Raw genomic sequence first — 11,399 nt, 5'->3', positions numbered from 1 at the left:
AACTCCGTTAATACGTGTTTCCTCGGTCGAACTCAGTCGCATTGTTTTTCATCGGTTGAACGTGGTCAAACTCTGCCAAAATGTTTTACTAAATCGAACTCAGTCGAAACGTGTTTCATCGGTCGAACTCTGTCGAAAAGATCTTCCTCGGTCAAATTCAGTCGAAACGTTTCCTTTGGTGGAACTCAGTCAAAACGTGTTTCCTTTGGTCGAATTCAGTCGCATTGTTTTTCATCGGTTGAACTTGGTCAAACTTTGTCAAAATGTTTTCTTTAATCGAACTCAGTCGAAACGTGTTTCCTTTGGTCGAATTCAGTCGCATTGTTTTTCATCGGTTGAACTTGGTCAAACTCTGACTAAAGTGTTTTCTTAAATCGAACTCAGTCGAAACGTGTTTCATCGGTCGAAATCTGTTGAAAAGTTCTTCCTCGGTCAAACTCAGTCGAAACGTTTCCTTGGTCAAACTCAGTCGAAATGCTTTCTTTAATCGAACTCAGTCGAAACGTGTTTCCTCGGTCGAACTCTGTCGAAAAGATCTTCCTCGGTCAAATTCAATCGAAACGTTTCCTTTGGTGGAACTCAGTCAAAACGTGTTTCCTTTGGTCGAATTCAGTCGCATTGTTTTTCATCGGTTGAACTTGGTCAAATTTTGTCAAAATGCTTTCTTTAATCGAACTCAGTCGAAACGTCTTTCCTTTGGTCGAATTCAGTCGCATTGTTTTTCATCGGTTGAACTTGGTCAAACTCTGCCAAAATGTTTTCTTAAATCGAACTCAGTCGAAACGTGTTTCATCGGTCAAAATCTGTCGAAAAGTTCTTCCTCGGTCAAATTCAGTCGAAATGTTTTCTTTGGTGGAAATCAGTCAAAACGTGTTTCCTTGGTCAAACTCAGTCGAAATGTTTTTTTTTGGTCCAACTCAGTTAAAACGTGTTTCCTCGGTCGAAATCAGTCGCATTGTTTTTCATCGGTTGAACTTGGTCAAACTCTGTCAAAATGTTTTCTTTAATCGAACTCAGTCGAAAAGTGTTTCCTCGTTTGAACTCAGTTGAAATGTTTTTTTTTCTTGAACTTCGTTGAAGTGTTTTTCCTCGGTCGAACTCAGTCAAAAATTTTCATCGGTCGCACTCGTTCAAATCTTTTTTTTTTCAATCGAAGCCCTGCTAGAAACATACGGTCGAAAAGCATAAGACCTTGGTCGGACGGGCGAATGAAACCATGTGTTGGTCGAATCGGTCGAAACATAAACCGCAACGGGTCGAAACATAAGCAATCACTGGGCGTTCTGATACCTGAGATCAAATAATAAACTCTCTGTTTTTCTGCGGCTATCAAGTAAACTATATCCAACAAACAGTTGGAAAAGAGTAAAACAGGACTGAATACTGACTTGTTTTCAGAAAAAGCTTCAACTTTCGATTTTTACAGAAAAATTAGATGCCTTCAAGCTCTTCAAACTTTACCGACAATTCATGATTGACGCTTTTTTTATACAATTAACCCAATTTGAGAAAACAGAATCAATAAGTAAATTTTTCATTTCACCGGAAAACTTCAGAATTTAATTTCCACTTTCGATGCTAGAAATCGATTGCATTTTTTGTCGTTTTCCCAATTTTGCTGATCGATAGTGGAGTTGACACAAGAATTGAACTGAACTTTGAAAAGAAATCAAAAGCCAAACCGCTAAAAATTAAATGTGCCCCTGAACAAACTTCAAGACTTTTCCGAGCAGAAAAATTGAAGAAAAATCATTACGACTCATTTAAGAGTCTGAGTTCTGTGATCGACTCTTAAAAAGTTTTCCAGCATTTTTCGTTCTTTACGATAACATTCCACTGATTAGTTTTGCTATAATTAAAATTAGTAAACCTAACACATCTATAACAATGTTCATCAAGAAATTATTTCATGAAATAGTGGTTATCAGAATAATTAGCGAGTATTACTTAAGACCAGTCGCGTGCACCGAAATTTTTCTAGAGGGAAGGGGGTTCGGTTTTTCGAAAAATTTTGCCTATTTTTTTTTAGGTCGACCAATTTGATTTTCTGAGCTATCCTAAAATAGTATAAAGACCCTAAAGTGCCTAGAAAGGGCGTTTTTAGGCACTTTTTGGATAATTTTGACCAAAAAAATGCGCTTTTTCGAGCGGGCTTTCCCGTCAAATTATTCATATTGGCGCCCAAGGCGCCTTTAGAAAATTGTTGAGGTTGTTCAGCGAAAAAGGGATGTAATCAAGTTATACCAAAGGGGAGCCCTTTCGAAAAATTTGGTAACCAGAATTAAAGAGAGGCGGTGTCAACCCCCCCCCCCCCCCCCCCTCGGCACGCTACTGCTTAAGACGCTCATGAAAATGATATACATAATCTGCATCAATTGAAATGTGTCTACAACAGTGATTTACATATATGTAAAATAAGTACAAACATATGAATTTAATCATTTCAACTAAAAATTATACATCTGAGAGAAATTTAATCACAGAGCACGTTTTGATTTGGGTTTCATCTGCCATAGCTGAGCAATCAAGGCCCAGATGAAGAAACTTTTGCCAATAAGTGTATTCCTTCCAGACTGCAAACATGCAGTCAGATGGGTTTCTTTCTTCGTTACAGTCATCTCTTACAAAAGGTAAAGCTGTGTACATGAACCGATCTTCACATGGAATTTCCAGTTGAAAAAAATTATCATTTTGAAAAGATTTCTGAGCGACCACCTCGAATACAGCTTTACTAGAGGCTCTATTCAAAAAAACAATCAGTTCTGATTTTATTGACCACAGAATTATTCCATTTCCTGATAACAATGAAACGCAATCAATGGATTCAAGTTTATGAACACATTTTTCTATCTTCATAAAACTTTCTTCCACTAAGTTCGCGTAAAAAATAGTTTGTTGTCGTTTTTCAATGAAACACAGCAGCTGTTGCCGTGAACTGCTCATTTTAATTTTTGGGCGTGCTGCGCAATTGAAGCCAAAATTCTCATTGCCTGTGAAAAATATTCTTTTTTCGATTGGGTCCCATGCCGACCAGTAAATATCCTCGCCCCCAAGAGAATATGGCCAAAGAAAGGCCTCGACATTTGGGTAATTACATGAACTTAATTTTCCTCCGTAAAAAAGTTTGGCACTAAGGTCGCTCAACAGAATAAGGATGTTGAAAGAGTTTACCAAATATAATGGAAAAACGTGAGTAACGGAAACGTTTTCCTTGAGCAAGTAGCTACGCTGTGGACTAAAGATGCAGCTTTTATCAAATTCATCCTCTTCTAAATATGACACATTGATTTCACCGCATCCGCTGTCGCAAATTCTGTATAGAGTATCTCTTGAACAACCTGCTACATCGAAAACTGTGTTCTTCTGCAACGTCATATTTCGAGTTGAAGGATCCGCTTGGAAACCATGACTCATTTGATTCTCATGCGAGTTTCGAGACGGCGCTTCATCTTCAATCTCTTCTTCAGTCTCTTCATCGGTAGTTGTCTCATCTTGATCTGATGCAAAATGCGCCTCTTTTTCAAAACAAGATGCTGATCTCTGCGCTTTGCATGAATTACATTCAATGCCCAGGTACAAAAATTGGCGCCAGTTGGCAGATTCTTGCCAGACACCAAACATGTAATCAGATTTTCTTCTCTTTTCTTCATCACAGTCATTACTTATCAATGGTATGACTGTCCAGGAAACATCGCCATCCCGAAAAACCATTTGAAAAAAGCCGCCATTATCTTGAAAATTTTTTGATCGACCATTTCAAATTCCGTCTCAACGCAGTATTTGGGACTTGTGTTCAACACAATAACTGAATTTCCTTCTGTTGACCACAATACTAGTCTGTATTCTGACAAAAATGAAACGCAATCAATTGTATTTAAGGTGTGCTGACTTTTTTCTATCTCGTCGACTACTTGATTTCCCAAATTGACGAGAAACAATTTTTGGCACCCTTCTTCAAAGAAGCCCAACTGCAGCTGGCAAGAACTGCTCATACTGATTTTGGGACACTCTGAGCAAGTGACGTGAAAACTTTCGTGACTGGTGAAAACTATTTTTGTTTCTGATGGATCCCAGGCCGACCAATGGATTGTATGGCCATCAAGGCTGTAAGGCCATAGAAAAAAATCAACATCCGGATAACAAGAGGAGCTCATTTTGCCATCACACCATGTTTTTGCGATTCGGTGGGTGAACAGGATAAGGATATTGAAGCCATTGACTAAATAAATTGGAAACACGTGCGTGACGCAATTGTTTTCGCTCAAAGTATAGTTACGTTCAGCACTAACTATACTTTTGTTGCTGCATTCAGATTCCTCGATATATAACACTTTGATTCTGCCAAGACCAAGGTCACATACCCTGTACAAGGTTTCTCTTGAACGTCCTGCTACATTGAAATATGTGAGTTTCTGTGAAATTGAAATTCTACTAATAAGGTCTAGTTTGAACCGGTTAAACATTTGAACCAGCGATTCATTCGACAACAGTTCGGTATTACGGTCCTGAATGAGCATGGATTCTTCATGGGTTTTGTCATACGTTTCGACTTCTTGCAAAACAGTTTTGTAATTTTGAATCAACTCGGCGTTTGATTGGCTGAGCAGATCTCGAACACGCTGCTGAGTGTTGTTTAGTTTTTCGCAAAAATTTGCTAACTTTCTGTTTCGTTCGTAATTGACCTTCGAAGTATTTTTGATTTCTGGCACAAGACTTTCTTGTAGATTTTTGCACTCGTGTTCTAGGTTTCTACTCAAAGCTTCTCCTTCGTCTAAGTTTTGTTGGACTGTGTTTGACATTGCTTCTTTTTTAAGCCGCAGAGGTTTTTCTTTCAACTCTAAAGATGTCAAGGTTTCAAACACTTGAGCTTTAACTATGGCAGCTTTTTCCTCCATTGGTTGAAATGTATGCTGACTATGCTTTGTCAGACATTTGCAGCATAACGGAACATCACAAGTGTGGCAGTATTCGAGGCACGGCAAGGCATGTTGGGGGCACGCAAAAGGCTCCTTACCTTTAGAGTCGATTACAGAATGCTGTTTCCGGATGTGTGGAAAAACACATATTTCGCAGAAGATTTCTGGGGTCGATCCTTTTTCCAGGTCGGATGAACACGTTTCACATCGGTATAAAGAGACGGGAGGTATAGTTGATAAACACATGGAGCACTCGGAGACAGACATTAGTTAATAAAGTTATCGCAGCAGCTTTTATTCAAAACAAAACTTTCGTATGAAAGGAGGCTGAATAGAAGTTCGCCAATCTAAGAGTCGCAATTAGTAAAAACATAGATTGCTTAAGATTGATAACCAACTTCCTAGTTGCCCGTCTTTTCCTCCCTTAGTACGATTAAAGAATTCGCATGCCCAAAACTAACCATGAATAGAAGAGAACTTCTAAAAAATTTTGTTTTCCATATACGGTAAACTTCTTGTCATAAAGTTCCATAGAATTCCATACGTAAGAAATATATGAAACCTTTCTGATAATTCAATTTCAATACATAAGAAATGTAGGACTAGCGTTTTTCCATAAATCAAAAAATGTTATGAAAACACGAAAAACAAAGAGTTCTCTGTCATAAGAAACCCATTGGTTGAGGGGAAGAAATCTCACAGATAGTCGGGATGTTTATATTATTTGTATGAAGTGATATTTGATAATTCGTTCAGAACTATGAGAAAACCGTTAAATTTCAAGTATGGCTAGAAAAATTTTAGCCAAAAAACTTTCCACTTGAATAGCGTGTCCTGATTTTTTTCAGCATTTTAAACCATATCTTAGCGAATAAAAGCAACAAAATTCAACTTTGGATTTGCGCAGCAAGAAAATTCAATTTTGTTTAATTTCTATAAACAATTCAATGTGGTCTACGTTATAGACAAAAATCCTAAGTAAAAACTGAAACAAGTTTTTCCCTGATAGCTGGATTTTTACACTGAATTTTCTTGAGCTATGTAAAAATTGCTTATCAAACAGTTTTAATGAACGGAAATTGTATGATAAGTGTTTTTTCTATAAACTCTGTGCATGCCATTGTATGATGAGCGTTTTTTTTTGTATCGAAACTGCATAACAAGTATTCCAACAAACCAGCAAGCTAGATAGACTTCTGTATCACAGTGAAGCCCAGAGAGTTCCACCTACCGTTTCACATGTCTGATGTCGCAAATGTTTTACAAAATAAATTTATCAAAGTAAGTGAAAACTGATAATTTTTTGTTCATTTATGCAATATTTGGGTCAGAGAGCAGGCCTCTTGTGATTAAGGAATGTTTTATGATCCGGATTTAAGATCTGCCTTTGCGCTAAGCAATAAAAGATATCTGGCAATTAAAAAAAAAACAAATTGGCAATTCTCAAAACCCAATAACTTTATCCAAGCTTAACAAAAAAACTACTTCGAAAAAAAACACAAACCCGCGCTTAAAAATTCAGTAATTTTCTTCAAAAAATGGGAAAAAGACGATGAAACTATATCAAAATCAGTAATTTCACAAATGAATGGTTGAATAATGGATTTGTCGCTGTTAAAAGGGTGAATTCACATAGGTTCCAATATTCGTAGCTCCCAGAATAAAAAATCTGTCAAATAAGTCCCAAAATTTATCTTATTGAAATCTGATTGGTTGAAATTTGAGCCAACGAATTTCTGGATTGATTGTATACTGTTCAAGCAGCATAACTTCAAGCTGCAGAATAGTGACTGCCGCAGCTGCGCCAACGTGTTGCGAGCTTGCCACCAAAGGGTAAGACTCTATACGAAATTTAGAGCCGGTTATCGCCGCAAAGCGGCGACGCGCGCATAGCGCGCCCACCGGCCATCTTAAACCGAGACTCGGCTAATTTAGTCTTTTGACCAATTGAAAAGATTTGGGACTTATGCGACTGCCTTTTTTATTATGGAACTTATGGGACTGATTTTTCATTTTGGGACCTATGAATACGCAACGATAAAATAAATGTTTCAGAGTTGAGTTGTTGAAGTGCCTATAGAGTTAACTCAACATGTGTAAAATAAAAACTGAATTTGTTGAGCTAGCAAAACTTAGCTTCAAGAATAAACAATGGTTATATAGGTGCTAGGGATTTTAGCAGACCGGTTTTTTAGCAGACCAGTTTTTTTTAGCAGACTCAGAACAATTATAAAGTGTGCTGGCTAACTTCAAACGCGGCATTGGCGATTAGCGATCGCTTGCTCCGCTGCGCTTCAATTCATCACGAGTGTTATTGTGCGCGTAAATATTTGTTTTGCCGCTAACTTAGACTGTTGTGTTCTTGAAGTTAATAGTTTTGTTAGAAAATCCTGAGATAATTGACTTAATTGAGGAAGCTTGGCCCCAGTCTGAGTGTCTGTTTGAGTCTCTCAATCAATCATGCATCACGTTATAACGTTGATCTGCTAAAAGACTGATTTTTCACTTTTCATGCTAAGCGATTGGTCTGCTAAACGATCGGTCCCCGGTTATATAGCTCGTTTTGCTGGCAGTGTTTAAACAAGTCAGCTGGCGTCGTTTTCATTAAAAAAACGGATCGATTTGAATTGATCTATCTTAATTTGAACTAAAAATAACATATTTTATACCGTTCATCGATTCAAGATTCATATTCCATTTTTATATCGTTTATCTTTATCATAACAGCATCAGTCAAGAATCGTTCATGTGGAATTAAATCAAGCTACTTAACCAAAATAACTTTCAGAAGAAAAAAAAACAGTTGTCGGTTTGAAACTACAAGGGCCATATGATTTAAAAGAAACTATGTTTTATCAGCGCATAAATTCGCTACTGAGCACGACCTCAATTTTAGGTGCGGAGAGATCCGTCTCCAATTCAAATTTTGTGACGTCCAAAAGCTTCTACTTACCAAATCAATTTTTGGTCGAATAACCATGAAATTTTTCTAAAGACATCTATGGCTCTTATATAATCCAAATTTGAAGGCGAGAGAACAAAAATGTGAAGTTGCGTTATTTTCCACCCGCTTGTTGTTATACTGGGTCAGCGAGTGAATTGAAGATACTACGATACAATCACGCATTCACGTAAAACACCTAAAAGGTGGCAATGTGTCTGCTAACTACTTCACAAAACATGCATTCACGAGAAACACCTAAAAGGTGGCAATGTGTCTGCTAACTACTTCATAAAACATGCATTCACGAGAAACACCTAAAAGGTGGCAATGTGTCTGCTAACTACTTCACAAAACATGCATTCACGAGAAACACCTAAAAGGTGGCAATGTGTCTGCTAACTACTTCATAAAACATGCATTCACGAGAAACACCTAAAAGGTGGCAATGTGTCTGCTAACTACTTCACAAAACATGCATTCACGTAAAACATCTAAAAGGTGGCAATGTGTCTGCTAACTACTTCACAAAACATGCATTCACGAGAAACACCTAAAAGGTGGCATTGTGTCTGCTAACTACTTCACAAAACATGCATTCACGTAAAACATCTAAAAGGTGGCAATGTGTCTGCTAACTACTTCACAAAACATGCATTCACGAGAAACACCTAAAAGGTGGCAATGTGTCTGCTAACTACTTCATAAAACATGCATTCACGAGAAACACCTAAAAGGTGGCAATGTGTCTGCTAACTACTTCACAAAACATGCATTCACGAGAAACGCCTAAAAGGTGGCAATGTGTCTGCTAACTACTTCATAAAACATGCATTCACGAGAAACACCTAAAAGGTGGCAATGTGTCTGCTAACTACTTCACAAAACATGCATTCACGTAAAACATCTAAAAGGTGGCAATGTGTCTGCTAACTACTTCACAAAACATGCATTCACGAGAAACACCTAAAAGGTGGCATTGTGTCTGCTAACTACTTCACAAAACATGCATTCACGAGAAACACCTAAAAGGTGGCAATGTGTCTGCTAACTACTTCATAAAACATGCATTCACGAGAAACACCTAAAAGGTGGCAATGTGTCTGCTAACTACTTCACAAAACATGCATTCACGAGAAACACCTAAAAGGTGGCAATGTGTCTGCTAACTACTTCATAAAACATGCATTCACGAGAAACACCTAAAAGGTGGCAATGTGTCTGCTAACTACTTCACAAAACATGCATTCACGTAAAACATCTAAAAGGTGGCAATGTGTCTGCTAACTACTTCACAAAACATGCATTCACGAGAAACACCTAAAAGGTGGCATTGTGTCTGCTAACTACTTCACAAAACATGCATTCACGTAAAACATCTAAAAGGTGGCAATGTGTCTGCTAACTACTTCACAAAACATGCATTCACGAGAAACACCTAAAAGGTGGCAATGTGTCTGCTAACTACTTCATAAAACATGCATTCACGAGAAACACCTAAAAGGTGGCAATGTGTCTGCTAACTACTTCACAAAACATGCATTCACGAGAAACACCTAAAAGGTGGCAATGTGTCTGCTAACTACTTCATAAAACATGCATTCACGAGAAACACCTAAAAGGTGGCAATGTGTCTGCTAACTACTTCACAAAACATGCATTCACGTAAAACATCTAAAAGGTGGCAATGTGTCTGCTAACTACTTCACAAAACATGCATTCACGAGAAACACCTAAAAGGTGGCATTGTGTCTGCTAACTACTTCACAAAACATGCATTCACGAGAAACACCTAAAAGGTGGCAATGTGTCTGCTAACTACTTCACAAAACATGCATTCACAGGAAACACCTAAAAGGTGGCAATGTGTCTGCTAACTACTTCACAAAACATGCATTCACGAGAAACACCTAAAAGGTGGCAATGTGTCTGCTAAATACTTCACAAAACAAGCATTCACGAGAAACACCTAAAAGGTGGCAATGTGTCTGCCAACTACTTCACAAAACATGCATTCACGAGAAACACCTAAAAGGTGGCAATGGGTCTGCTAACTACTTCACAAAACATGCATTCACGAGAAACACCTAAAAGGTGGCAATGTGTCTGCTAACTACTTCACAAAACATGCATTCACGTAAAACATCTAAAAGGTGGCAATGTGTCTGCTAACTACTTCACAAAACACGCATTCACGTAAAACACCTAAAAGGTGGCAATGTGTCTGCTAACTACTTCACAAAACATGCATTCACGTAAAACACCTAAAAAGTGGCAATGTGTCTGCTAACTACTTCACAAAACATGCTCTAACGAGAAACGCCTAAAAGGGGGCAATGTGTCTGCTAACTACTTCACAAAACATGCATTCACGTAAAACACCTAAAAGGTGGCAATGTGTCTGCTAACTACTTCATAAAACATGCATTCACGAGAAACACCTAAAAGGTGGCAATGTGTCTGCTAACTACTTCACAAAACATGCATTCACGTAAAACATCTAAAAGGTGGCAATGTGTCTGCTAACTACTTCACAAAACATGCATTCACGAGAAACACCTAAAAGGTGGCAATGTGTCTGCTAACTACTTCATAAAACATGCATTCACGAGAAACACCTAAAAGGTGGCAATGTGTCTGATAACTACTTCACAAAACATGCATTCACGAGAAACACCTAAAAGGTGGCAATGTGTCTGCTAACTACTTCATAAAACATGCATTCACGAGAAACACCTAAAAGGTGGCAATGTGTCTGCTAACTACTTCACAAAACATGCATTCACGTAAAACATCTAAAAGGTGGCAATGTGTCTGCTAACTACTTCACAAAACATGCATTCACGAGAAACACCTAAAAGGTGGCATTGTGTCTGCTAACTACTTCACCAAAAATGCATTCACGAGAAACACCTAAAAGGTGGCAATGTGTCTGCTAACTACTTCACAAAACATGCATTCACAGGAAACACCTAAAAGGTGGCAATGTGTCTGCTAACTACTTCACAAAACATGCATTCACGAGAAACACCTAAAAGGTGGCAATGTGTCTGCTAAATACTTCACAAAACAAGCATTCACGAGAAACACCTAAAAGGTGGCAATGTGTCTGCCAACTACTTCACAAAACATGCATTCACGAGAAACACCTAAAAGGTGGCAATGGGTCTGCTAACTACTTCACAAAACATGCATTCACGTAAAACACCTAAAAGGTGGCAATGTGTCTGCTAACTACTTCACAAAACATGCATTCACGAGAAACACCTAAAAGGTGGCAATGTGTCTGCTAACTACTTCACAAAACACGCATTCACGTAAAATACCTAAGAGGTGGCAATGTGTCTGCTAACTACTTCACAAAACATGCAATCACGAGAAACACCTAAAAGGTGGCAATGTGTCTGCGAACTACGTCACAAAACATGCATTCACGTAAAACACCTAAAAGGTGGCAATGTGTCTGCTAACTACTTCACAAAACATGCATTAACGTAAAATAGCTAAAAGTTGGCAATGTGTCTAATAACTACTTCACAAAA

General features: G+C 38.1%; 1 protein-coding gene across 1 annotated transcript; it reads right to left on the bottom strand.

Annotated features, from left to right (window-relative positions):
- Positions 1–2,392: 2,392 nt before the first annotated feature.
- On the bottom strand, positions 2,393–6,519 carry LOC134844095 (uncharacterized). Its single transcript, XM_063860570.1, has 2 exons — positions 6,476–6,519; positions 2,393–5,317 (listed from the first exon to the last, which is right to left on the bottom strand). Exon 2 carries the CDS (start codon positions 5,181–5,183, stop codon positions 3,666–3,668), a length of 1,518 nt encoding a protein of 505 aa, XP_063716640.1. The 5' UTR covers positions 5,184–5,317; positions 6,476–6,519; the 3' UTR covers positions 2,393–3,665.
- Between the last annotated feature and the right edge of the window lie 4,880 nt (positions 6,520–11,399).

Source organism: Symsagittifera roscoffensis, chromosome 4, assembly GCF_963678635.1.
Source record: "Symsagittifera roscoffensis chromosome 4, txSymRosc1.1, whole genome shotgun sequence".
NCBI classification, from domain to species: domain Eukaryota; kingdom Metazoa; phylum Xenacoelomorpha; order Acoela; family Convolutidae; genus Symsagittifera; species Symsagittifera roscoffensis.
Note: the sequence above shows the minus strand (reverse complement) of the source record. Positions and strands in the feature narration are given on the sequence as shown.

Coding starts and splice junctions, on each gene's coding strand:
- LOC134844095 (XM_063860570.1), bottom strand. CDS start 5,183: ATGTCTGTCTCCGAGTGCTCCATGTGTTTATCAACTATACCTCCCGTC.